Below are 27,827 nucleotides of genomic sequence, written 5' to 3' on the forward strand. Positions count from 1 at the left end.
ATCCGAGTTTAAAAAACCTCAAATTTCCCCAAAGACCAAAAGAGACTAATGCGAATAATTCCTAAAATTCATCAAATGCTTTATACCAGACTTGCAGCTAATTATTTGAGTAGGGCCAATATAAATGACTTATACTAAACCATTTGTTTAAAAAGAAACTCTTTCCTAATAGGAGCATGAAAGGCAAGATTTGTTCCCCCCAAAGGAAGGAAAAGGAGGGAAAAAGGAAAGGAAAGGACTTTATTATTTTGAACCTAATTTAAACCTCTTAAGAAAATTCCACAATAATCAGGATCTCTGTAAATACTGTCAGTAAATGTCAGTGAACTTGTTTGAAAAACTACAGTTACAGTTATATTTACATTTTTGGAAACTTTCCTTCACGGCCATGTAACATGCTGTATCTTCCTCTTTGCTTCTGGGGGCTTCAGGTTATTCTGAAAAGACATGAGAAGAAGTCAGTTCACACTTGCAGAAATGTCAGAGAATACCCAAAGGGCACATTTTAAACCACCAAGCCTGACCACTGATGCAGAAACGGTGGGGCACTGCTGCCATCTGGTGGGGAAGGTGAGGAAAGAAGGCGAGCCCCGGGCTCCGGTTTTGCCAGCTGTGGTTCTCAGATGTTTACCCTGCAGACTCACCCACGGTAAAGTTGACCAACTGACCAACATGCCCAGGCCTGGGCCCTATCGCAGAACCAACTCAGTCAGCACCCACGGGAGGTGGCTGGGACGAGGCTCCGACTCGGGCCAGGTTTTCTGGAAGCCCCTCGAGGTGACCTCAGGCACATTCGGAGTTGAGAACCGCTGACTGCTCCAGACCTGCTTCCTCCCTGCCGAGCGCATCTCCTCCCAACCTCACAATCTAAAACCTTCATACAAGATTTAAGAGAGAAAAAAATCACACCTCTGAAACAGTAAAAGCTTTCTGAGTAGAAAAATGCTTTCCAAGAGACTGGGGGAAAAAAAAATCCTCGAAGCTCACTCTTATCCCAATATTCAAGGTCTGGACTGCTCTTCCCGCTCGTTTCCGACACCCCCGCCTCGTCCCCCAGGAGTGACGGAATGAGGGCAGAGGCAGCGTGGGGCCGTCAGAAGTGCGTCCGCTGAGGCCACACAGACCTGGATTCAAACTGCGGGCCGGCCACTGACTGACTCTGGAACCTGGACAAGGTTATTTAAATTATTTAAGCTTCTTTCCCCTCATCTGTGAAATGGGAAAAGCTACTGTACCTCCTTCACAGGGTTGCTGAAAGGAGTCAATGAAGAACTAACACAAGAACTTTGGGCGGCTCAGATACAGAGCAGCTTTCTTTTTCCAGGGTCTGCTATTTTAGTTTTTTTTTTTTTTTAAATTAATTAATTAATTTAATTTTTGGCTGCGTTGGGTCTTCGTTGTTGCGGGCGGGCTTTCTCTAGTTGCGGCGAGCGGGGGCTACTCTTCGTTGCGGTGCGCAGGCTTCTCATTGCAGTGGCTTCTCTTGTTGTGGAGCACGGGCTCTAGGCGCACGGGCTTCAGTAGTTAATGCTCACGGGCTCTAGCCCACAGGCTCAGTAGTTGTGGAGCACAGGCTCTAGGCACGTGGGCTCAGTAGTTGTGGCTCGCAGGCTCAGTAGTTGTGGCGCACTGGCTTAGTTGCTCCACGGCATGTGGGATCTTCCCGGACCAGGGCTTGAATCCGTGTCGCCTGCATTGGCAGGCGGATTCTTAACCACTGGGCCACCAGGGAAGCCCCGGGTCTGCTATTTCAGAAGGTCTGAACCACTCAGAGTTTTGCTCCCTTTGACACACAACTTGAAGATGATAATAAAGCCAAAGTATACTTACAGGAATGCTATGGACGGAATGTTTGTGTCCCCTCAAAATTCTTGTGTTGAAACCTAATCTCCGATGTGATGGTACCTGGAGGTGGGGCCTTTGGGAGGCGCTTATGTCATGAGGGTGGAGCCTCATGAAGGGGAGTAGTGCCCCCATAAGGGACCCCAGGGAGCTCCCTTGCCCCTTCTGCCATGTGAGGACACAGTGAAAAGCAGCTGACTCTGAACCAGGAAGTGGGCCCTCACCAGACACTGAATCTGCCAGCGCCTTGATTTTGGACTTCCAGCCTCCAGAACCACAGGAAATAAATGTTTATTGTTTGAGCCACCCAGTCAATGGTATTTTTTGTTATACCAGCCTGAATGAACTAAAATAAGGAATAAAAGCTATAAAACTGCTGGATGTTTAAAAGTGAAATCACTTTTCTGAGAAGACTATGGGAAGATCAAATATATATAGATATGTAAAATCTCATAATTAAACTCAAAATAAACCATGTTATCTATAGAAATCTGCCGTACGAAATCCAAGCATCCAAATGGTAAGTCTAGTAGAGCGTAACAGAGGAGACTCCATCCTTCTAAAGATAGGTACGTGTGAGGGGTAGGGGAGGCAAGGGGTAAATCCTAGAGATTCTGGTGTGATTTTAAGGTAAGTGCAAAACAGACTTAAGGTCAAGCTCTAAAATGCTACTTCATAAATGCGTGACCCTGGACAACTGCGTTAACATTCTAAGCCTTGCTAACAAGGGACTATTTCTCTCTTTTAGTTCCAAGATAGTTAAAGGATCTAAGTGAGGAAAATCTAGGAAAAGGGCCTAAGAGACACTCTCTTTACACATTTTAAGCAGAAATAAACTGAGTGCACTTTAAGAAACATTAGCTTATCATCATGGATTCCAGGGCTCAAACACACGAGAAACGAGATGTACAAGTGAGACGGATCACTGACAGGCTGGAGAACGATCACATCTCCTGTCCACACTCACCGCGGCCTCGGCCTCGGCCTCCTCCTTGGGAGCGGCTCGCTTTAACTTCACCGGAGTAGTTCCTACAGGCGACAAAGGCGGCGACTTCACAGGGCCGGAAGGACTTTTCCTATGCATTAAGTCATGGTTCTGTTTAGTGTCATTATTATTGTGTTCCATTCTATTGTTCGTAGGCAAATTGGAAGACAAAATTAGGGGTGAAACACCTGAAGAGGAATCTGACAATTTTCGAAAGGCATTACTGGTAGCGCCAGCCTGAGGCCGGGACTTGAGTCGGTCATTGTCTCCGTTCTCGCTCTTCTTCACTTTTATGCTTGTACTTGTTGAACTCCCGTCAAACACGATGAGGGGTCTTTTCCGAAACCCGTCTGCGGTGCTACTCCTGAAATCGGAGAGATGTGTCATGAAAAATACCCTCTGGACAGCAAACCAGTTCCCTGGGACTCAAAGGTAAAACAATGACCGAAAAAGATTTATTGATAAGTAGGACTACTGGAAGTAGGGCTACCAGATATGCAGTTTTCTATGTTTACTTTAAGTGAAATGATAATTTTCCAGTGCTTTTAAGTTTAAAATATTTATTGACAAAAATTTACAGTTACCTTTCAGGTATACACAGTTATTTTTAAAGCATCAATCCACCAACTAACCCCAAAACTTAAAACAGGATTTCCTAGTAACAAAAAAAATTTTTTTTTAATTTTTAAAAATCACCATCCTATTGATAGGGTTATCTTACCCATGTATCAATGATTATTTAGAAAGGAAATAGACTATAAAACTATACTAGGGCTTCCCTGGTGGCGCAGTGGTTGAGAATCTGCCTGCCAATGCAGGGGACACGGGTTCGAGCCCTGGTCTGGGAAGATCCCACATGCCACGGAGCAACTGGGCCCGTGAGCCACAATTACTGAGCCTGCGCATCTGGAGCCTGTGCTCCGCAACAAGAGAGGCTGCGATGGTGAGAGGCCTGCGCACTGCGATGAAGAGTGGTCCCCACTTGCCGCAACTAGAGAAAGCCCTCGCACAGAAACGAAGACTCAACACAGTCATAAATAAATAAATAAATAAATAAAAAAGAATGTGAATTTAAAAAAAAAAAAAAAACTATACTAAACTACCATAATGGCAGTCTACAGACAACGGGACAGGACATCCTACTCCATTCATTAAAGGTCTTTAAAGCCACGGTATCTTCGAAACTAACTAACATCTGTATAATTTTAAGTTTATAACTTGGCAAGTCTTCACATTTAGCTTCCGAAAACCTAACTGCCACTCTTAATCATAAAGATTAATAATCAAAGCATTCATTTGTTCATTATTAATTATACCTCAAATGAAACATAGATTTGTTTATTTAAAATAAACACGTTAAAAGGACTTGAGTCGTCAGGAAGGACACGGGCTTCGCCGCTCAGAGGCCAGCAGCACCAGCGCCATCTCGGGAGCTCGAAAGAATCGCAGCAGCTGGGGCTGTGATCTGTACTGACTGAGAGTCTGCACTTTAGCCAGACCCTAGGTGACTGGCCAAACTCACCAGTTCTTAGGCCACCAGTGAACACCATTTGGTAGAAGATGAAAAACAAGCTCACCGTCCACCCACCGCCACCTCCGAGGGCAACAGACAGCAGGACTGAGGGCAGGACTCTCCAGCTGGGGAGAGGTCAGCCTGACTCAGGAGCATGCTGAAGTTTGAGAAGCACTGCACCAGAGAGCCGGGCCTGGCGTGGTGTGCCCTGGGGGACATCACAGCACCTCTGGAGCTCAGCTCCTCCAGGGAAAGTCACAAGCAATTCAAAAAGGCCTGATGGTCTCTTAGATCCTTCCAGCTTTAATGCTCTGATTTGAGAGCCAAACTGTGATGTTTACAAACAGTCAAAGATCCTTTCCAAAATGATATAGAGGAATTAAGAGGGATTACCATAGGAAGTAAAACATAACAGTACTGAAAGCTTTGCTTACGACAATGTGCCTGAATGTGCAGGTCAAGAAGAAAATACTTTCTTAATAAGAGTCACCAAAAATAAATTAAAGGTATACACGGCATAATCCACAGATTTACCACAGTTAACACTCATACACGGCCTGTAACCACAGAGTTAAAATGATGCTCACCCTGAACCGAATGTGTTCCTGATCAACAGTGAGACTGTACCCATATCTATTCTCCAGAAGACTATACACAGATGAGCACACACGTCACGTTCTTCAGCTGTTCTCAGACTTGGGGAACAACCTCCCTATCAGTCATGAATTCTTCTTTGTACCTAGAGAGTAAAGCCACTAACTCAGAGCTGGCATTCTCCTCACGCAGCCCTCTCACCCCATCTCCTCCCACTTTCTCTAGTGCACTGCCTGTGACAGTAAGGCTCTAAAAAGAAATTCAGCAATTAATCAAGAGCACCCACTTGTGATAAACAGACACAAGAAAAGAAATAATTAGCCCATTTAGGGATCTTAGGATACTTGGTCCTCACTAACCAACTACACTGATTAGTTAAATGTAACTTTCTTTATAAAAGGAAATTCACTTGCTTGTGGTTTTATGAAAAATTTTCTGGAATTTAAAACTTTAAAATAGTGTACCTGAAGCTACACGACCATCTCTTCATTTCTGTTTTATTCAAAGACCTCAGAGTCTTATCTGACTCCACTTTTTTCTGACAATTCAACAAATCTTATTGGCTCTGCCTCCAAAACACATCCAGACCCCAACCGCTTCTTACCAAGTCCACTACCTCAGTCAAAGTCACTGCCATCTGCTGCTAGGATTACAGCACAACCCCTGAAGTGGTTTCCCCATGCCCCTCCCCCAACCTTAAATCATTTCTCAGTACAGCAGCCAAAATAAACCTCTTAAAATGTCCATCAGATGGTGTCATCACTCTGCTCAAAATTCTCCGATGGCTTCTCGTCTCAGAGCAAAGCCAAGGTTCTCACAACGACTGACAACCCCCTGCGCTCAGCCCTGTGCACCTCCTTCCCTGCGCTGCCTGTGACGCCCCCGCCCAGACTGACGGCCTCCCGGTTGTTCCTGGTACATCGTGTGGACACACTCCTGACCAGGTTCTCAGGTTCGGCCTGGGGCGCTGGCTTGCCCTCTACTTTCTACAGGCCTCTCTGCTGAAATGTCACTTTTCAGTGACGTTGTTCCTGGCCACTTTACGTAAAATTGTCCTCCCTTTCCCTGTTTCACTTTTCCCTTAGCATTTACCACAATGTAGCATACCTTGTATTTTACTTAACTTTTTTATTGTGTTTCTCCCAATTAAAATATGAGCAAGGAATTCTGTCAGTTTTATTCATGCTACAGCACAGTACCTGGTGCTCAATAAACAGTAGCTGACTCAATACTGTTTACCTAAGTTTATCTGGGGAAAAAAGAAAAGCAAAATTGTTTAGTCATATAAGATAAGACGATAACCAGAACGACGCAAAAGTACCTTTTCGTCTCATGTTTTATCTCATGTTGTTCTCTTTTCTTTTCCATCACTTTCCCCCATCTATTCTTTGGCAAATCTCTCTGCGGCAGTGGTATTGCATGCTGAACATAAAGATCGGTAAGACTGTCTTTGTTTACTCTCATGTCATTTTCAACAGTTATGTTCTTCTGTAGAGAAGGAAACAAAAGTAATTTCAAAACAACATCTCTCATTTCAATAACTAGCCAACTGCCTACCTAACAGGGTAAAACATGACTGCTTAAATTACAAGTATAAAACCATTTTCACGTTTAGACACATGCCTAACATTCTATATGATACTGCAAGAAACAGTATTATAGGGCTTCCCTGGTGGCGCAGTGGTTGAGAATCTGCCTGCCAATGCAGGGTACACGGGTTCAAGCCCTGGTCTGGGAAGATCCCACATGCCGCGGAGCAACTGGGCCCGTGAGCCACAATTACTGAGCCTGCGCGTCTGGAGCCTGTGCTCCGCAACGAGAGAGGCCGCGATAGTGAGAGGCCCGCGCACCGCGATGAAGAGTGGCCCCCGCTCGCCGCAACTAGAGAAAACCCTTGCACAGAAACGAAGACCCAACACAGCCAAAAATAAATTAAAAAACAAACAAACAAAAAAAACAGTATTATAAAGACGCTAAGCTCTTCAAATTTTGGTTCAGCTTCATCTTAAAGACAGTGGTCATATGTCCTCAGTGCGACAAGGACAGCTGTCCACACTGCTCAGCCCACACAGGAGGCATAAAGACCATTTCCAGGAGCAGCATCTTAACCTATGAACAAAACTGAAAATGAGGGACCTTCTGGGGAGACCAGACAAAAGAAAACAAACAATGATAACAATTACTACATCCTGTCAAAAAGTTATCTAGAGTGTTACTATCATGATCAGATTAGCGGGCTGGAGGTCTCACCCTGTATATTACTCCCCATGTTTCCCTAACAGTGCTTCTTAAACTGAAGGCCACCACCCAGACTTGAATGGCCCTATGGACGGAAGCTGCATTCCCCTTCCTGATGATGGTCCTGGTAACAGCACACACCAGAACAAGCGGCCCCTCATGTCTGCACCAGTCCTTTCAGTGGCTCCCGGTCATCGTCCAACTATCCCTCTCTGCATCACCTCACTTTCCGATTTACTCTCAACAGAAAACATATGGCAGAAGGCATAGGAGCAGTTACGGACAGAGTTGGATTTAAGAAGGAAAATAAGGATGGAAAGGAGATTGTGGGCTCAACAATTCAGAAAGGCTTGGAAACATTTGTGTTTAAAACGGACAGAACAAATCCAATCAGCCCTCTGATAAATTGATCCCCGTTCTTTTTGTTCTTCAAGATTTAAAAGCACAAACTTTACTTCTTTTATCTCTTATACTGGACCACTCTTTATTATCAATTTTCACCTGTACTCACTCTGAAGAATGGGGAAACGCTAGGGATTCTCTTGGACAACATTCCTACAGAATCCATAGACACCTTAGTTAGGGAAGCACTGCCCCAGGACAGTGGTTCTCAAACTGTGGTCTCTGGACCAGCGGCAAGAACTCGTTAAAAATGGCAATTTCCAGGCCACACCCCAAACTACTGAATCGGAAACTCTGGATGTGGAGCCCAGCAGTGTGTGTTTTCACAAGCCCCGGGGTGACTGTGACCTACCTAAAAAGTTTGAGAACCACAGGTAAGAAAGGTAACTGACATCCCTAAAATAATCTACTTAGCAGGGCAGCTTGAGGAAACCAGAGAAAGAGTACCGAGGGGGAAAAACACAAGGAAAACAACAAAACACGCTACTTAAACCCCTCCAAAAGCTTTCAGTAATCCTCTACCACTTTAAACAAAACTCATCACTTCTTTGGTCTTATTTCTCTTCTGCTATCAGAGGCCACACCAGCTGAAAAAGAGCAAACGCTGCACTGAGAGCCAGTTCGCCTGTCTGCACCATCTACCGACGGTGTGACCTCACATTAGTAATGCCACTTCTCTGGGACTCAGTTTCCCCCTCTTTGAACGCGGTGAGAGTGGAGAACAGTCGATTTCTCCGATGCCCTCCAGTCCTGGCAGTCGGGGACCGCCACCCGTCATTTCCGTTCTTCTACGACCTACCCCTCTCTTCGGAGGCCCTTGCTTACATCCAGGCCGCGGGGGTCGCCTGGACTCCTCTTTCCGAGCCATCAGGACCCAAAAACGTAAGTCCTAACTCCCGGGAGTTCCTGATATTCTAAGGACATCTCTCTCCCGGACAGGGTAGTGAGGAGACCCGGCCGGTCCGAGCGGGGCGGAGAGAGGCTCGACCCAGCGGCAGGCGCGCCGGCGGCGGGTGTGTCCAGCGCCGCCGAGGACTCCCCGGGGCGAGCTCAAGTCCCAGCGCCTCCCCCAAGCAGGCCCGCCCGCCCCGGCGCGCCGCACCTGCTCCAGGGTGAGGAGAAGGAACTCCTGGGACAGCAGCTCCGGGTGCAGCAGCAGCTCCGAATCGGGGCAGCTGCGACCGCCCACATCCCCCGCCATCATCGTCGCCAGGAGACCCCGGCCGGCTACCCACAAGGCCCCGCGAGGAAGCGCCCCGGAAGTGACGTCCCAGCCGGCGCGGCGGCCTCGGGTGCGTCGTCACTCTGGGTGCGCCGCCCGTCCCGTTCCGCCTCTCAGGGTCGGCTGGGGTGCCGAATGGGCTCTCGCCGGGGAATATCCGCGGGGGCGAAAGAAGTGAAAGGTCTTTCTGCCGAGGAAACGATTGGCGTTTCCAGTCTGGCGGGAAGAGACGGAAAGGCGAAGTTCACGGAGCGGTCCATGATTGGTCGCGCCCGGTCGCGCCTCCTGTGACGTCAGGGGCAGAGACCAATGGGAGCCCCAGGACGGCCTCGCGGGAAGACGGCGCGGGAGGCAGATAGACGTTATCCCAAATATGGCGTGGGTAGCGTCTCGGGTTTCTCTTTTTAACCGTTTTATTTGTTTCTTAATCCTCCTTCAATGTGATGTAAGGCCAGAGGGTTTAATTCCCTGAAACCCCACCGCCTGGCACATAGTAGGCACTCAAGTATTTGTTCCCTGAAGTAATACTCGGATGAAACTGCTCAAACATGAAAATAACGGCTGAGAAGCGCTGGGGACACGGCCGCACTTTTGTTTAGCTTCCGCAGCTGTGAAACGGGAATGATAACGCCACCTCACAGTGTTGTGCGGTTGGAGCCAAAGCAGGGAAAGTCCCTTCCCTGTTACCTCTATCTACCCGGACATTTGTTGTAGCCTGTTGACTGTCATCAGGGGAGAGAGGTGGCAGGACGGTGGTGTAGGTGGGGGGGAAAGAATTTGTAAGAGCCTGAAAATGTGGTTACCGGTTCTTGCTGTGTTCTTTCTCCCTGTGGTTTTCAGGACTTAACCTGAAGCCTCAAGCTCTTCATCAGCAAAAATGTTTTATGGCAGGTGAGATCTGCGCTTTTTTTTTCTCCCGATATTTTCCAGTTTAAAGCTAAAAGTACTTCCCTGCTTAAAACTAAATCCATTAAGATAACTCTTGGTGCCTCTGAAACAAACATCTCAGGATAGAGGGAGCGTCCCCTGGGCAGAAGAAAAAATAATCAAGAGTCAGAAAGGAGGGAGTAGAATTGGGTTCTAACACCGCTCCCTGCTCCAGGGAAGGAGAGACTATGCCTTTGGTAACGCCTGCCCCGGCTCCCTCCTGGGCAGAGGCTTGCAGAGTGGAGCCTCCGAGAACATGTGGTCTGCTGTGTTTTAATCAGAGTTTCTGATGTAGGAAGTAGGGCAGGGAGAATTTGCGTTTCTAACAAGTTCTAAGGTGATGTTTCAAATGTGTCCAGGCAGAAGGGCCGCCTCACAGAGATTCCTGCCACATCGAAGCAAGGAAGCTACAGGCATCCCGACCCTCAAGCCAGGCAGTTACCATGATTAGAGGGGCCAGGCCTGTCAGCTCCAAAACCAAAAGACTGAAAACCAAACCCCAGAGTGGCCAAAGAGCATCTCAGAATCTATGTGGGGACCAGGGATGCGAGGACCTGACCTCTCCCACTTCTCCTCATCTCTGGCACTTAACAAATTCCCTAACCAGACACAGTCCTGAGAAGGGGGCCGGCCTCCACTGATAAGATTATTGTCACTGCAGCCGACTGGGGGCTTAAAGTAGAAATAAAGCTCAGTTACAGAAAAAATTCCATTTGTTGCATATTTAAGTTTGTAGACTGAAGTTTATTCCTGCTACAGTATTATCTATGAGTATTATATAGTAACCATAAATGCTTAAGTTTTTTTTGTTTTTTAATTTAACTTTCCTTTTTTTTTTTTTTAAACTCTCTAGGAGTTAAGCCAGCATTTTATTTATTTATTTATTTTTGGCTGTGTTGGGTCTTCGGTTCGTGCGAGGGCTTTCTCCAGTTGCGGCAAGTGGGGGCCACTCTTCATCGCGGTGCGGGGGCCACTCTTCATCGCGGTGCGCGGGCCTTTCACCGTCGCGGCCTCTCTTGTTGCGGAGCACAGGCTCCAGACGCGCAGGCTCAGTAGTTGTGGCTCACGGGCCCAGTTGCTCCGCGGCATGTGGGATCTTCCCAGACCAGGGCTCGAACCCGTGTCCCCTGCGTTGGCAGGCAGACTCTCAACCACTGCGCCACCAGGGAAGCCCGATGCTTAAGTTTTATTATGAAAATTTTCCCTTCACTCAAAGATCATGAGGGTTTCATTAACATTTTTATTTGGTGCCTGTAGTCGACAAGAACAAAGCTGAGGGAAACCAACAAACACTGCCCTGCCTGGCATCATCACCTCACTGGGTTATGAGCTCCTCTGGGACAGGGTGCATATGTGTCCTTGGAATCTCTGCCCGGTCCCTAGCATGCGCAGCGCTTGTACTTAGGTACTCAGTAAGTGTCTACTGAATGAATAAATTGTGAACAAGATATAAACTGAGAACCTGGGGTGTTGATTCCTCTTGTTGGCAGTGTAATATTTAAGAGACTTATGTTATAAATATTTTATCAGATGTATTGTCAACTGTATCTGAGCATCCATAAAATGCTTCAAAGTGAATATAACAAAAAACAGTTCACGTTTTGGACCGATGTTTTTAGCTATTTAGACCCACAGTTCTGCTATGTGTAAGTGAGGATATTAAGTTTTGGGAGTAGATAGCAACTATTAAAGTATTCGGTTGTACCTATTCAACGCTTAATCTATTAGACCATTTTTTTCAAACTCTGTAAAATACTCTAACATGTGTAGTATGGGCCCAAGGGATATTTAATAAATATAATAAATGAAGTTAATAATTCCTTTGAAAATATTACTTTGATCATTCATAAATATGACCAATCAAAACAACATGAGAAATATTGAATTAGCCTGATGCAGATCTTTGCACATTTATGGAATAGTTACTTACATACAGCTGCCGGACATATGTGAAATAGACTCCTCAGAAAGTTCAGGAAGAACAAATGTTTCTAGATGGAATAATGAGCACATGTGGAGTTTGCCATTTTAAGAATCTTATGGCAAATCCTTTCAAAAAGGAAATAATTATTTCTGAATTACCTCCTTTTACTCCCCTTTTTTGTTAACACGTTTGCACTCCTAGATTGTTTAAAGCAGAACACAAATATTCCATAAACCATTCAACCAACAAAACTTAATTTTATGTATAAAAAATTTTATGATGTTATTGAGTTCTGGGTTCTTCTCCTTGCTCTTTTCTTCCATGGAATTTGGGAGAAGCCTTTCACTTCTCTTTGCATCTGTGAATTCGCGTGTACAATGCAGAAATCAATAGTGCCTACTTCATAAGGATATGGAGAGGCTTAGATGAGATCACTGCCCTAAGCCCCTTAGCCCAATGTCCAGCTGGCAGTCAGTAGGTGTCGCCTCTGCACCTAATCTCACGCCAGGCCATGGTAGAGCACTGAAATGAAAAAGCGCAGAGTGGACTCTAGGCCCCGCTGGGCCAGTGATGAGCTGATGACCAGTCACATATCCTCCACAGGCCTGGGCCAAACGAGGAGATGGCTGAACGTACTCCGGTGTTCTCCAGCTCCCTGGCTGCGCTAGACCCGGGAGTCCATTCATTGCCACTTGTCCTTGAAGCACACATAGTTGTACACTCTGGGAAACCCCTTCCCCGCCTGGAGGCTGGGCCAGTGATGCTGGATCCGCTGGGTCAGGGCTGAAGCACTGCCTGGGGCTGGGGCACGTGTGTGGCCACGAACTCCGAAGGGAAGGGCGTAAAAGGCCATAGAAGAGTAATTCCTGATGGTTCTTTATTTCCTTCACGTAACGTTTTTTTGGGGAGGGGTCATTTGTTTTTCTCCATTTGAAGCAGAAGACCACAGAGTAGAATCTGGTATGACTCCTGGTTCTGGAGGATGTTTTTATTCTGTAATCCCCAGGGGCTGGAGGAAAGCTGAGGTCACAGGGGACCTCTAAAGTCAGGGGAAATCATTGAGAAAATTGGGCTTTTTATAATTTATGCTGATAATTGAGCACTGACAGCTCTGGAGGGAGTTTTCTAATTTTTTCATCGTGAAACTGGATTTTGACTATATATTGAAGAGAGGCGCATGGATTCTTCGTAACCTAGGAGTCTTCACTGTGGCTTGACCCAAAGGAATAGCTATTGATGAGCTTTCCTTAAGGACTGGGTAAAATAGTCCCAGGACTCCCTGCTTCAATAAGGACACCTTGGAATACACTGCCCCTGGGGCTCGGGGCTGGCGGTGGGCCGGAAGCGGGCGGCTCATGCCCAGCAGTACATTTCGGTTCCAGGGGGGCCACAAGCAGCCGTCCACTCCTCCAGCCCGACTTCGTCAGGTGGCAGCGCCATCCAGCCTTTCCCAGGAGTGATGGATGGGTGGATGGATTCATTCATTCCTTCAGCAGGTGCACTGCCCAGCGCCGTCGCGGTGCTAGAAGCAGGGCGGTGAGCGAGTCCGGCAGGCCGCGGGGGAGGAGAAAGCGCGGCCCCGGCAGCGGCAGCCTCGCCGCGTTACCGACCCCGCCCTGCGCCCGGCAGGCTCCGCTCGAGCGCCCGCGGGGATCGGCGCGTCTCCCCCCGGACCCCCGAGGCAGGCGCGCCGGGAACCCTGCAGACACCCGGCACCGGAGGCCGGAGGGGCGCCCCCCTCCCCGTAGCCCGGCCCGGGGCGGGGTCTGCAGGCGACGCGGGCCGCAGGCCGGACGGGGCCTGGCGCTCCCGCCCTCGGCCGTCCACGTGACGGGAAGCGGCGGGGCCGGGCTGGAGCCGGGGCCGGGGCCCAGGAGCGCGCGGCCCGGGGCGCGGGGCCCGGAGCGGCCGGAGCGCGGGCCGGTGAGCGCGGGGCGGGCAGGGAGCGCGGGGAGGGTGGGGCTGGGGTCGGCAGGGGCTGGGGGTCGGCGGCCTGCGGGCAGGTGCGCGGACAGGTGCGCGCAGGCAGGTGCGCGGGTGGCGGGCGCGCGGCGCCGGGAGGGGGCGGCTGTGCGGCTGCGCGCTTTCGGGGCAGGGAAGACCCAAGGCTTGGTCCCGGTTTGGGTGGGCTTTCGCTGTTCTGGAGGGAGGAGCCCGGCGGGACAACACCCCGTGCCCCTCGCCCGTCTCCCCTCCACCCGTGCGTACGATGGTTTTGTCGCTGTGGTTGACGTTTTCTGGAGCTCGTGGGATTTGAGAGTGCAGATTCCGGGCCACATTCGGGCCTGTTTGGCCTGTACTGGGAGACGGGGCAGGGGTGCGATGGGAGGAGGGGAGACCTCGCCCCTCTTCTCCCCTGGGACGGAGGTGCGGGTGGAAGGAAGTTGAGTTCTCCGCTTCTCGCCTCCTGTGTTTTAGGGGGTGGCTTTCAAGACACAAGCTCCCGCCTGCAATTTCCCGCACCTGCCATTGCTTCCGCCACGGGCTGCTGGGTGACCATCACCCCCCCAGGCCCTGCCTGGCCGCTGGACATGGGGGTTCACCCAGCGCCTCTTAATGCACACGGACTGTACTGGGTGCTGGGGTCCCAACCTGTCGGATCAGGGTTCCATCCTTGAGAAAGCGCTTGGGGAGGGCAGGCAGCCGCGGGGACAGTGGTGGCAGGCGAAGACCCTGGGAGAATGTGTGAGGAGGGTCCGCCGCGGTGTGAGCTGGCAGACCCTGGCCCAGAGCTCTCGGCTGGAGGCGCCCCCCGAGCCCGCTACCCCTCTTCTGGCCGCGCTTCTCTGTTGGTCAGCCGGAAACTCCAGCCCTATGGTCAGGTAGGAAGGAACATCTGGCCAGCTGCTTCCTTTTCTTTTTCCTTCCATTTCTGACAGGCACGCAGCCTCGGTGGTCACTGGAGCGGCCTCTTTGGTGTGTGGCCCTAGAGGCCGTCTACCACTAGCCTTCGCAGGCTCCGTTCCTTTGTGCAAAGGGGCAGTGCTGTTCCATGGCGGTGGTGGGCGTGGAGCTGCAGGTGCAAACCCTGACGCTGCCACTTCCTAACTGGGAGCCCAGGGCATTCACTGGACGTCCTGAGCCTCAGTTTCTTCAATCAAAATAGGGGGACTATGAGAAAAGATACATGCATTCCAGGAAGAAAATGTGCATTGGGCACAGAGCCTGGCACTTAGTAGGTGCTCGATGAATTATTTTTACTAAATAGAAATGAGGATGTGGCGTGGTGGCTGTCTCAGTTTTGAAGGTGGTGGTCTTGGCTCTGAGTAACTGTTAACCCAGTGAGGGCTCTCCTCTGGGGTGAGGCTCCCCGGGGGCTCTGAACTCCAATTTGCTGTGCACATTTTACAAAGACATGGGGGACAGGTGTGGTGCTAGCCCTCGCCTTCAGGTACGTCCCCTGCCTTTTCTCTTCCACTCAGACGGTGAACAGCAGTCCTTGGGTCCTACAGGTGGAGGCAAGTTGCCGTCCACTGCGGGCTCCCAGGACGCTCCAGCCTCTGCCTGACCCTCCAGTGAGAGGGCTTTTTGTCAGGAGCCTGTTCTTCCCTCAGGCAGCTCCAGTTGACAAGCTTTAAAAGCACCGAGCTCACTGTTTAAAAAACGTGAAATTTCCAGGCCTGATTTGCAGCTAGCATTTCTGTTCATAAAAAAAAAAAACTGGTTATTATGGTTTATTCCTTCACGGTAATATTAAAATTTCGTGATCCTTTAAGAAAACTCGAGGAAATTTGGCTTAACGAGTTAAGCATCTTCATCTTGGTCTCAGTTCTCATTAGAAATACATTAATCATTTGTGGCAGCCAGGTGTTTGGATACCGCCCAACAATTTGGCCTTCATAACTCATCTTCTCTGTGGCAAACCTGACCCGTTTTTCTTTCTTAAACAATACCGTACCACAAAATGAGCGTAGAAGTAACAAGTTAATTTGGGGCTACCCCGAGTAAGCTGGAGTGCTCAGTGCAGAAGGGCAGCAGTGGTCACTGAGCGTGTTGTGAGATCGTGCAGATGATTTGAGATCAGGATCTTTCGATAGTCAGGTAGCTGCTATTGGGCAAATTAAAGATTCAGGAAAAATAACCTGTGAAAGAGGACAATTGCCTAGCATCCAGTAGGCCCTCAATCATTCTTATGACGGTTTGAAGGTCCAGTACTGAGGAAGATGTTACAGAGGGAATGCCCTGGAGAGCCTTACTCCTCCTCTGCAGCTTGTCTGCCTCGCCTGCCCTGCCCTTTGCAAATCCCTGCTTCAGTTATAACTGCTGGTGTTGCTGTTACAGGACGCATATGATATGTATACACAGAGACACACAAATGCGTATATGTGGTATGTGTATATATGTATGTGTACGTACACTTGTGTGTGTATATTTACATATATACGTATTTAAATACTTCTGATTAATATTGCCCAGGAAAAGGGTCCCAACTATGAATAGTTACATATAGGTATGTACTGGGAAAAGATCAAGATAACAAGTTAGTTGTTCGGCCTTAGCTGTATCTTTTTTCTTCTTCTGTTTTAAGATACTCTTTCAGGTCATGGAAACAGGTTTATTGTGATGTAACTAGCCTTATAATATCTCTGTCACATGAGTGCAAAAGAGAACATTAAATGGTCATCCAGTGGTGTCCTGATTTTCAAAAGGGGGAAGAGTTGTCTTTGGTGCAGGTCAGTAAATGTGTTGTGGATTCCTGGCGGATTTCAGGACCGGGTCACTGAGCATCCGGCTGTGAGAGCTGAGAGACGCACAGGGGCAGCGTGGGCTGCCGTCCCTCAGAACAGTTGACGCCACAGAAACGTGTGTCCCGTTTAGATGAGATTACCGGGCTGGCGGAGAAACGTGTCCGCGTGTCACTCTGTATCTGAGGTTGAGCAAGGCAGTGCTAACTGCACTCCATTTGGGAAGAAGCGTTTATTTGTGACACAGCTTGTTTAGGGGGCGTGGGGAGGGGGGGAGGCGTTTGGCCACAGAGAAACGTAAGAAGGGAGGGTGAGGCGGGTCCTGGGGGCCCTCTTCTAGCCTCGGGATGGAAAGCGAGGACCTACTGCTGAGGGTCCCTCGGGAGGAGCCGCAGGAGGACCCCACCTGTGGGCCTCACACCACGGTGCCCCCCGTGTCTGGGGTTGTCTGAGTTCTCTTCGGGGATCCGAAGTCACACTCGCCCCCTTTGGTCAATGCAGTAGGAAGAACATGGCCTTGGAGTCAGAAACAGAAACGGGGGTGAAGTCCCAGTTTCTTCACCTGCGGCTGTGTAGCCTCTGTGTCCACAGTGACACCCGCCTCTCGGAGTGAAGCATCCGTCCAAACCCGGGGCCCAGGGCCACAGTCAGCTGGTGCCCATCCTTCATCCAGACTCAGAGCGGCCTTGACCCCGGGGTGGGCAGTGTGGCGCAGTGGTTAGGGCCCCGCTCTCCGTGGTCCTTCAGCCTGTGAGAGCTCCATCTCCCCCTGCGGAGTGGTCGGCCACCGCGGTGAGCTGGAAGAGCCCACTTGATCCGGAGCCTGGCACGTGAGGAGCATCCCAAGGGTTATGGCTTCCCTAGGATACTGTTGTCACTACCCTGTCCTCCACAGGAGCCAGAGAATAGCCCAGAGACAGCGTGTCATCCACCCAGATTCAAGGAGGGGACAGGCCCAGAGGCTTTAGGTGACTTGCCGGGAATACACCCTCTGTCCACCTGAGTCCGTCCCAGACGTTCCCGGCTCCCCTGGTCCAGCGTCTGCTCAGTCTTCTTCCTTCCGCGAGAAACTGGCCCCGAGCTTGCTCCAGCCTCCACGGGAGTGAGACCAGGTGACCTGCGGTGTCGTGAGACCTCCTTTCCGGCCCGTCCGCTCAGCTCCGTCCTCTGGGCCTCAACTGTCTCTCCTGATCTTATGGGACCAACGTGATAACCTGTTGACGTGGGGTTGAAAACAGCCGATGAAACTTGGGAGGCTGTGTATCTCCCCCCGGCCCTTTCCTGGAACGTGAGAATGTGTGACAACTTTAATTCCCTTGTAGGTTTGATATTTTCAGACCTGATTTCAGTAGAACTGCTATTTTCAGTTTTCCCAAAGATCTCCCCCTTCTAGAGTGTTGGTATCTCAGGTCTTTATAAATGCGTTTACCCAGGTTAATCGAGAAACTTCTTACGAAACTTTTTTCTATGAAAGTCTGTTGTTAAAATGGCAAAATAAAAATTTTTTTAAAGTTGCATTTGTAGAAATACTGTAAATGACAGGCAGATTCAAGGAATGCAAGCTCTCTTACAGCTAACGCCTGAGCTCCTCTGACCAGTGGCGGGCTCTCGGAGGGTCTCTGCCACGCTCCCTGGGCCCACTTCCGAGACTCTGACCCCCAGTCAGAGTCTTTCTTTCTTTCTTTTTTAATTTCTTGGCCGCACCCTGCAGCATGCAGGATCTTAGTTCCCCAACCAGGGATCAAACCCGTGCCCCCCTGCGGTGGAAGCGTGGAGTCTTAACCACTGGACCACCAGTGAAATCTACTTTCTGATGAATGGTTTCCGTCCCTTGAAACGGTGCCCAGGGAGTGGTTTTTGCTCCCGATCTCTTTTGACAACTGGTGGGTTTGTAGAGCCCCTCACATGCTTGCAGACATAGACATGGCTTTCCAGCTCAAGTGCCTGAGGAATTCAAGGATTCAGAACTGAATGTAGCTAATAAAACAAGTGACTGATGTGGAATAATATGAATAGGTTAATGACTGTAGTTTATAATTAAGAGGAAAAATTGGCCAAGTTTACATTTTTAAGGGCTTCGCATCTTGTGATCAGTTTGGAGTTTATCTTTTAGGCAGTGGCACACTTTCCGAAGCGCTTTAAGGGGGGTGATGACGTGGTGTTTGAGATGTGAGGTCCATGGTCCTGCCCATCTTCCCGTGTTGGCTTAGAATCAGGCCTGGCTCTGGTCCAAACGTTAGAATGACCGTTTGATCTCTATTCACTTATAAAGGACTATCAGAAAATTTAAAAAAAATGTAAACTGGGACAATAGCAAATCTGCCTTTAGGTAAAGTGTCCTTTTTAAAATGTAGGTAAGAATTAATCTTTAGCTGGTCTATAGGGAAGCACCTCCTGTCATAGGGCTGTGATACCCATTGATGGGTTTTTACCTCTAAAGTGATACATCTCTGATGTACATATGCTGTGTAGGGCTCTATAGAGTTTGTTTTATTTTAAAGTGTCGATGTAATCCTCAAATGTGTGATTCTTTGCAGACACACAGGATGCCATGCCCATCTTAAGGCTGTTCTCATATTATGTGAACGTTCTGTGACAGGAGGTAACAGTGTCCTTTGGTTCAAGAAAAGTAATTATTGGCGAGGATCCCATCTTAATAAACAGCACTTTGTCATAGCATTCTTTTAGCAGGATATATTTATTTCTGGCTCAGACCGGGAGTCTATATGTATATATATATTTTTTTCTTTGTTTAATCTTGTCACCTTGGGTCTACGAGTGTCTTTCTGAGTCTAGATAATCTTTCTACTTCAAACATTGCTTTTATTCCATGTTTATTCTTTCTGCTGTGACTTTTACCCGCAGCGTGGAGCATTTCCATTGCTCCAGGTTCTTGCAAATCCCCAGTGTCATAGGACTTCAGAGGTGTTGTCCGCTTGATAGGTAGGCAGCGAGGTCTCCTTGTAGCTGCAATTTGCAATTCCAGATGGTTCTGCAGGTTGATCACTCCTCCATGGCTGCTGGCCGTTCACGTCTCCACTTCTATGAGAAGCCGGATTGCCTTTTACCTGTTCTTCTGTGAGATTCGTGTTATTTTCTTCCTGTGCGAGTTCCCTGGACCATCCAGGCGTCTTTTCGTCAGACGTGTGAGGTCAGCGTCTTCTCCCCCATCCTCATGTTTCTTCATCTTAACGTTTCACTTTCTTGATGGTATCTTTTGAAGAACGTAGGTTTTACATTTTAACGTGAATAAATTTATCTTTCTCCCTAGGGTTTGTGCTTTTTTATCTTATTTTAGAAGTTCCTCCCTACCTTAAGGTCATTAACATATTTTCCCCTATTTTCTTCTCAAAGTTTTAAAGTTGTGCCTTCCATACTTAAATATCTTCATCCATCTGGAATAATTCTGGTGTATGGTATAATGTAGGACTCTAGTTTATCTTTTTTCTAATGTGTGGATATCCAGTTGCCCAGCACTGTTTATTGAGCATGTGCGTGCTCTGTATACACCCCGTGATATACAGTGCCACCTCTGTCGTATATGCACGGTCTGTTTCTGAGCCCTCGGGTATGTTCTCTTGGGTTCGTCCTGTACCAGCACCACATTATCCTAATAGCCATCACTTTATATTTCATCTTATCTGTTGAGTCAAGTCCCCTTACCTTACCTTTTTCAGAAATGTCTTGCTTTTTTTGGTCCTTCTCCGCATATGAGTTTTATAGTCTTCTTGTTGAGTTATACACACACACACACAGATACACACATGTATACCTGTTACAATTTTATTGGAATTGCATTTTTTTCTCTGGGTCTTTTAGGGGCAAGTTTGCTTTTTTATGGAAGCAGAATTTGCATACAGTAAAATACACCGAACCTAAGTGCACAGTTCAGTGAATTTTGACAAAGCCATACACCTGTGCAACCAATACCTCAAACAAGATGTAGGATATTTGCGTTACCCCAGAAAGTTCCCTTGTGTCACCCCTTTCTTTCCAAAGTAACCACTGTTCTGACTTCTATCACTATAGATGAGTGTTGCCTGCTTTTGAACTTCATATACATGCAGACACACATATGTGTATGGTTTCTTTCATTCAGTGTTTTTGAGATTCATCCATGCTGTTGGCTTTAGCGGTGGTTTATCCTTATTTCCAAGTTGTATTCTGCTTTGTGAATACTCCACGTATGGGTACGAATGGGTAAAACTGAGCTGTTTCCTGTTTTGGGCTATTATGAATCAGGCTGCTATGCACATTCTTGTACAAGTCTTATTGTGGGTGTTGGCATGTACTCCGGAGAAATGGAAACATTAAGAGCGGAACTGCGGGGTGACAGGATATACGCATGTTTAACTTTGTAAAAGACCACCAGATTTCCAAGGCAACAGTACCATTTTATCCTCCTTCCAACAAAGTATGAGGTTTCTAGTTGTCTTTTGTCCTCATTAACATTTAGTGTTGTCAGTCTTTTTAATTGTCGCCATTCTAATAGGTGTGAAATGGTATCTCATGGCTTAAAATAGATTTCTCTGATGACTAATAATGGTGAACATCTTTTCATGTTCTTATTGGTCATTCACATACCTTCACTTTTGAATCTTTTTCCATTTAACAACTAGAGTTGTCTTTTTATTATTGGTTGGTGGGAGTTCTTATATATTCTGGAAATGAGCCCTTTGCCTGATATGTATATCACAAGTTTTTCTCCCAGTCTGGGGCTTGCCTATTCATTTCCCTAATTGTGTCTTTCAATGGATACACATTTTAAATTTTTATAAAATCCAGTTTATCACCTTTTTTTCTTTTCTGGTTAATGCTTTTTGTATCCTAAGAAATCTTTGTATACCCCGAGGCCCCAAAGATATCCTTCTGCCTTTTCTTCTAGAAGATTTATAGTTTTAGCTTTTGGTTTTAAAATAATTTGATGCATCTCAGATTAATTTCTGTACATGGTATGAGGTAGGGATAATTGAGGTTAATTCTTAACCCCATTTAAGGTTATCCACATGTTCCAGTGCCATTGATGGAAATGACTTTACTTTCCGCACTGAATTTCATTGGTGCCTTTGTCAAGAACCAATTGAATACATATGTGTGGGTCTAATTTTGGACTTTCTCTCCTGTTCCATTGATCTATTTGCCTATCTAGATATCGTAATTACTCCAGTTTTATAGCAATTGCTGAAATCAGTGTAGGTCCTTCAACTTTGTTCTTTGTTTTCAAGATTGTTTTGACTATTCTAGGTACTTGGATTACCATTTAAATTTTAAAACCAGCTTGTCAATTTCTACAGAAATGTATGCTGAGATTAAAAATCAGGTCTTCCTTAATATCTAGCAATAAGATTTTATGATTTTCTCCTTGAAGTTCTTACACGTCTTTGCTAGACAATTTCTTCATACCTTAATTTTTTTGTACTACTGTAAATGTCCTTTATTCAAGATTAAAATTTCTAATTGTTGTTTGTGTGTAGAAATGCAGATTACTTTGGTATACTGATTTTTTTGATTAAAGGATATTTCTAACCTTTTATTAATTCTAATAGATTATTTGTGAGTTTCCACGCAAACGGTACTATTACCTGTAAACAATTATAGTTTTATGTCTTTGTCTTCAATTCTTTGTAACTATTCTTTTTCAACTGGCGAAGACTTCCATTACAATGCTGACTACAGATGGTGTATTAGTTTGCTAGGGCTGCTGTAACAAAGTACCCTAAACTGAGTGGCTTAAACAACATAAATTTTTGTTGTCCCACAGTCTGGAGTATAGAAGTCTGAGATCAGGGTGGTGGTGGAGGTGGTCCTTCCTAAGGACTCTGAGGGAGAATCTATTCTAGGCCTCTCCCCGAGGTCCTCACAGCCTTGGGTGTTCCCTGGCTTGTAGATAGCCATCTTCTCCCTGTGTCTCCACGTGTCTGTCCTCTATGTATGTCTGTCTTGAGTCCAAATTTCCCCTCTTTATAAGGATACCACTCATATTGGATTAGGGTCCACCCTAATGACCTCATCTTAACTTGATCATCTGTAGGGACCCTATTTCCATATAAGGTTATATTCACTGGTAATGGGAGTTAGGACTTTTTAACATATTTGGGGAGCTATAATTCAACCCACAAGAGATGATAATGGTCTTGTTCCTTCTTTTATGTGTTTTCTCTTTTAATCTTTAAATGTGCTCAGTTAAACTGGCAGATTTTATTACCTTAAACCAATATTGCATGCCAACTTATTCATATTGTGTTCATATATACACACACACACACACACATATATATGTATTGCTTGATTCAGTGTGCTAACATTTAATACTTTTGCATGTTTATTTATAAGACTGATCTATGATTTTCCTTGTTCCTATATCCTTATCTAGTTTGGATATCAAAGTTATACTTTACACTGGCTTTATAAAATGAAGTAGGATACGTTCCTTCTTTTTTATTCTCAGGAAAATGTATTGTGTGAAATTGGAATTATGCAATTGCCAAAGGTCTGGTAGAACTGTTAGGAGATCCATCTGGACCTGGTGCTTATTTTATGAGACAGTGTCCATGGAATCAGAATATAGCCCGAGGTGTTACATTGTGTAAACGCATCAGCTCTCCCAGGCTCGGCCAAGTTCTACCAAGAGAAGTAGGGCCTCTAGAAGCCTATACGGCTGTTGTAACAGTTCTTCAAGTAAAGAACACAGAAAAACGTTTTTGAAGCTTATGGGTAATCTTAAAATCTGCTGCCCAGCTCTCTGTGTAGCAGCAAGAAGGGACTTAGTGAACTGAGGTTTCCTAGGAAACCTAAAGGGACCTAGGAAGTTGCCAAAGCAACAGGTTCTCTTGACAGTGTCTTCAGGTGTAACTAAAAGATACTGTGTACATCTGTAGAAGAAAACTAGTATTTTTTTTTTGAAAACTAATATTTTTACATTAACATTTTCAAAGACACTCAGATTCTGATTATCACTAGTGGTGGTGTGTATATTCTTAATTTGGTGGAAAGTAATCACTAATATTTCACTAATATTTAAATTTTGGCCCTTAGCACACACGTTGCTTTATACTGTTACTTGTGTAGTTTTCTATTATGTCCTTAATGAGATTGGGAGACTCTTGGGAAAGGCACAGTGTCTTGTAACTTTTTTTGCACACATACAGGTGCTTGTTGCGTATGTAATGTTATCTTTTTTTATTGTCCATGAATGTATTAATATTTTTCCATTTTTTTCTCTAGGTATATATTTTGCAATTTTGAGAAAACTGAAATATTGATCTTTTAAATTACAGCCATGCTTTTAAGGTGCAGTTCTAAGAAAAAGTTAGTTTAAATATCAAATCAGTTTGTGATCACACGATAAAGTATGAATTGTACACTTTAGAGAAATTTTTAATCTTACTACCATGTTAAAACCTCTCTGAATTCAGACCCCAGTAAGTTGGACTTAATATAGGGAGGTACAGCCTGAAGTTTATCTTTCTGTGATTCATTATTTTATCCAAGTAAATTTATCATGTGACTAGATCATGGAGGAAATTTTCCTGCTGCTTAAAGGAATAAATCATTTTTTTAAGTATCAGAATGTTTAGTGTCAGCTTTCATTTACCTCCATGTAATTCTGTTTTAGCAACTTTGGAGTTTATAATACACTATTGTTGACCTTCGTGCTGTGAATTGGCTCTCCAGGACTTATCTAGCACTAGATACACACTTGCACCCTTAAATAAAATCTCCCCAACATGCCCCCAGCACCTGGGAACCACCATTCTACTCTCTGTTTTCAGGAGTTCAGCTTTTTTAGACTCCACATATAAGTGAGATCAGTCAGTGTTTGTCTTTCTCTGCCTTATCTCACTTAGCATAACGCCTTCAAGGTCCACGCATGCTGTTGTAGATGGCAGTATTTCCTTTTTCTCATGGCTGAATAATACTCCCTTGTATAGACGTATATGTATGTATGTGTGCGTGTATGTGTGTCCATATATCTCACATCTTCTTTATCCATTCATCCATTGACAGACACTTAGGTTGTTTCCATATCTTGGGTATTGTGAATAATGCTGCAGTAAACATGGGAGTGCAGAGATCTCTTCGAACTTCTTTTTTCATTTGCTTTGGATATATATCAAGAAATGGAATTGCTGGATCATATGGCATTTCTATTGTTAATTTTTTGAGGAGCCTCCACACTGTTTTCCATAGGGGCTACACCAGTTTTCCACGGACAGTATACAAGTGTTCTCTTGTCTCCACATCCTCATCAATACTTGTTGTCTTCTTGATCATAGCCATCCTAACACCTGTGAGGTGATGTCTCATGGGGGTTTTGATTTGCATTTCCCTGATGATTAGTGATGTTGAGCACCTTTTCATGCACCTGTTGGCCATTTGGATGTCTTCTTTGAAAAAGACGTCTATTTAGTTCCTCTGCACATTTTTTATTGGATTCTTTGGTTGTTATTGTTGTTATTATTATTGATTTGTATGAGTTCTTTATATATTTTGGGTATTAATCCCTTATCTGATATATGGTTTGCAAATATTTTCTCCCATTCTGTAGGTTGCCTTTTCATTTTGTTGATTATTTCTTTTGCTGTGCAGAAGCTTTTTAGTTTGATGTAGCCCCACTTGTTGATTTTTGCTTGTGCTTGTTGCTTGTGCTTTTGGTGTCATGTTCAAAAAATTATTGCCAGTCCAAAGTCAAGGAGCTTCCTCCCTATGTTTTGTTTCAGTTTTATGGTATCAGGTCTTATGTTTAAGTCTTTAATCCATTTTGATTTAATTTTTGTGAGTGATGTGAGATGAGGTCCAATTTCATTTTTCTGCACGTGGTTATCCAGTTTTTCCAGCACCATTTGTTGAAGAAACTGTCCTTTCCCCATTTAGTATTCTTGGGTCCCTTGTCAAATATTAGGTGATTGTATAAGTGGAGGATTATTTCTGCACTCTCTATTCTGTTTCATTGATCTATGTGTCTATTTTTATGCCAGTACCATACTGTTTAAATTACTATAGCTTTGTAGTATAGTTTGAAACCAGGAAGTTTGATGCCTCCAGTTGTGTTCTTCTTTTTCATGATTGCTTTGGCTATTTGGGTCTTTTGTGATTCCATACAAATTTTAGGATTATTTTTTCTATTTCTATAAAAAATGCCACTGGAATTTTGATAGGGATTGCATTGAATCTATAGATGCTTTTGGGTAGTAAGTACCTTTTAGCAATGTTAATTCTTCCAATCCATGAACATATTCAATAGGTATCCTTCCATTTGTGTCCTCTTCAGTTTCTTTCATCAACATCTTGTAGTTTTCATTGTACAGGTCTTTCACTTCCAGCCTTTGCTGGAACGCATCAAAGGATTAGGGGTTTGGTCTCTTATGAGGCAACGCTTTTGGATACGGGAAGTGAGAAGAAGTCCAGCCAGCCTCCCTCTGACTTCATCAGGCCCTGCAGTTCTCTTTAGAGCTGCATAATCCCCCTCTCCTGCTTGGGGCTATCAGGGACTACTGGGCATGAGTCTGCTTTCTGGCCAGCGGAGACATCAGGGAAAAGCCATCTTGCTCATTTCTGCTGCCTCTTACTTTGTGGAGTGTGAAACCAGAGTCCTTTCCGGAGGAAGAAGTGGAAAGCCCAGGGTTAGAGTCTGGGGCAGTCTGTCTTCTGGTGGAAGTAATCCATTAACTGACCTGTCCGTAACCTCACAAATCCACTAAGCATCTCAACTCACCACCTGCAAGACTTGGAGATTTGCAGCACATCTTTTCTTTTTTTCTTTTTGGCCACGCCGTGCAGCATGTGGGGTCTTAGTTCCCCAACCAGGGATCGAACCCACGTCCCCTGCAGTGGAAGCGTGGAATCTTAACCACTGAACCACCAGGGAAGTCCCAAGGCACGTCTTTACTGCTCCACACGAACAGGTTTCCTCTGGGAGCCAAATATGGTGCTGGGGCAACGGGCGTACCTCAGTGGGAAAAATGCAAGGGAATTTGGGGTGTGATCCCTGCCTCTGTGTCTCCTATGAGATCTGAGGGGCAGGAATGAACCACACAATAGAGGTTGCTCCCCACCATTCACTTAGACACCGAGTCAAGTGGCTGGTGCGGCTCAGGGGAACATCAATGAGAATCGCTTTTGCCTTTTTCTGAAGTGTCGCTGTTGCGTTGTCTGTGGGGAATAGGTGTGCTTGTCTTCTACCCACAGGTGTGTTTCCCGGGAACAGGAGACGCCCTGTAAGTCTCAGCCCCTTTGAGAAGGAGCAGGGTGGCACTTCATTAGAAGCACGCGTGTGCTGTCCTGCCAGGGTCTCTGTTTGCCTGGTGGGAGGAGACCAAGTGGGAAACGTTTTCTTTCCTTCACTTTTTTCCAACAGTGTCGAATGATTTCCTTTCACTGAAATCAGAGCTGGGAATCAGCATGTGTTTATCGTGACCGGAAATGGTTCTGCTTAGTCCTTGTTCCTCTAACTTACCTTTCTTTCCCTCTCCCGCAGATCAGCCGCGGACATGATGAGCACCAAGGCCTTCACCCTGGTCCCCGCCGTCGAGCGGGAGCAGCTGATGGGCGACAGGGAGCGGGTGTCCCTGGAGTGCGTGGAGTGCTGCGGCCGGAACCTGTACGTGGGCACCAGCGACTGCTTCGTGTACCGCTTCCTGCTGGAGGAGAAGACTGTGCCCGGCGGGTCGACCACGTTCACGGCCACCAAGCAGCTGCACAGACACCTGGGTTTCAAGAAGCCGGTGAATGAGCTGCGGGCGGCGTCGGCCCTCCACCGCCTGCTGGTGCTGTGTGACAGCTCCATCACCCTGGTCCACATGCTGAGCCTGGAGCCCGTGCCCTCGGGTGCCCGCATCAAGGGGGCCACGGCCTTCGCCTTGAACGAGAACCCGGTGAGCGGAGACCCCTTCTGCGTGGAGGTCTGCATCATCTCCGTCAAGCGCAGAACCATCCAGGTGTTCCTGGTGTACGAGGACCGCGTGCAGATCGTCAGGGAGGTGTCCACTCCGGAGCAGCCCCTGGCGGTGGCGGTGGACGGCCACTTCCTGTGCCTGGCCCTCACCACCCAGTACATCATCCTCAACTACAGCACGGGCGTCGCCCAGGACCTGTTTCCCTTCTGCAGCGAGGAGAAGCGGCCCATCGTCAAGAGGATAGGGAGGCAGGAGTTCCTCCTGGCGGGCCCCGGCGGATTGGGTGAGCAGGGTGCCCGGCGCCTCGGCTCACCTCGCCCGCCTCTGCCCGCTCGCCCTGCGTTCCGTCCTTGAGTTCATGCTGAGATCGGAGAGGGGGGTGGTGCTTCTGAAAGCCAGACACTCGTGCAAACAGAACCGCACGCCCGGTGCTTGCGCAGTTTTCATTAGATTGTTTTGTGAGTGTGGGTTTAATGGAACAAAAATAGACCACTCTTAGAATCACATTTCCTTTGTGCTAAAGTAGAGCCTGAAGGTGGCTCTGGGGAGAGAATCCCACTAAGGGGATAAGTACACAAAGAAGAATCTGTAAGACTTCTC

General features: G+C 46.7%; 2 protein-coding genes across 6 annotated transcripts in view; one reads left to right on the top strand and one right to left on the bottom strand.

Annotated features, from left to right (window-relative positions):
• Positions 1–221: 221 nt before the first annotated feature.
• On the bottom strand, positions 222–8,969 carry C12H2orf49 (chromosome 12 C2orf49 homolog). Its single transcript, XM_007172105.2, has 4 exons — positions 8,677–8,969; positions 6,256–6,422; positions 2,810–3,191; positions 222–437 (listed from the first exon to the last, which is right to left on the bottom strand). The coding sequence occupies exons 1-4, from the start codon at positions 8,776–8,778 to the stop codon at positions 381–383; spliced, it is 708 nt and encodes a 235-aa protein (XP_007172167.1). The 5' UTR covers positions 8,779–8,969; the 3' UTR covers positions 222–380.
• Positions 8,970–12,896: 3,927 nt separating this feature from the next.
• TGFBRAP1 (transforming growth factor beta receptor associated protein 1) overlaps positions 12,897–27,827 on the top strand; it is a 51,763-nt gene continuing 36,832 nt past the window's right edge. The window contains exons 1-3 of one of the 5 annotated variants that reach the window (XM_057558065.1): positions 13,477–13,570; positions 17,228–17,650; positions 26,810–27,510. In XM_057558065.1, coding sequence (XP_057414048.1) covers positions 26,823–27,510 — 688 coding nt within the window. In that variant the 5' untranslated portion in view covers positions 13,477–13,570; positions 17,228–17,650; positions 26,810–26,822. Of the gene's footprint in view, positions 13,144–13,336; positions 13,571–17,227; positions 17,651–26,809; positions 27,511–27,827 lie in introns of those variants that run through there. The other 4 variants (XM_057558066.1, XM_057558064.1, XM_057558067.1 and 1 more) reach the window with 4 other exon arrangements.

This window comes from Balaenoptera acutorostrata, chromosome 12 (genome assembly GCF_949987535.1).
Source record: "Balaenoptera acutorostrata chromosome 12, mBalAcu1.1, whole genome shotgun sequence".
Classification (NCBI taxonomy): domain Eukaryota; kingdom Metazoa; phylum Chordata; class Mammalia; order Artiodactyla; family Balaenopteridae; genus Balaenoptera; species Balaenoptera acutorostrata.

Excerpts from the sequence above, each read along its gene's own strand:
- C12H2orf49 (XM_007172105.2), bottom strand. The coding sequence starts at position 8,778 with ATGATGGCGGGGGATGTGGGCGGTCGCAGCTGCCCCGATTCGGAGCTG. Across the intron at positions 6,423-8,676 it reads TTCTCCTCACCCTGGAGCAG|AAGAACATAACTGTTGAAAA; the intron begins GTGCGGCGCGCC and ends CCTTCTCTACAG. Across the intron at positions 438-2,809 it reads AGGCCGAGGCCGAGGCCGCG|AATAACCTGAAGCCCCCAGA; the intron begins GTGAGTGTGGAC and ends ATGTCTTTTCAG.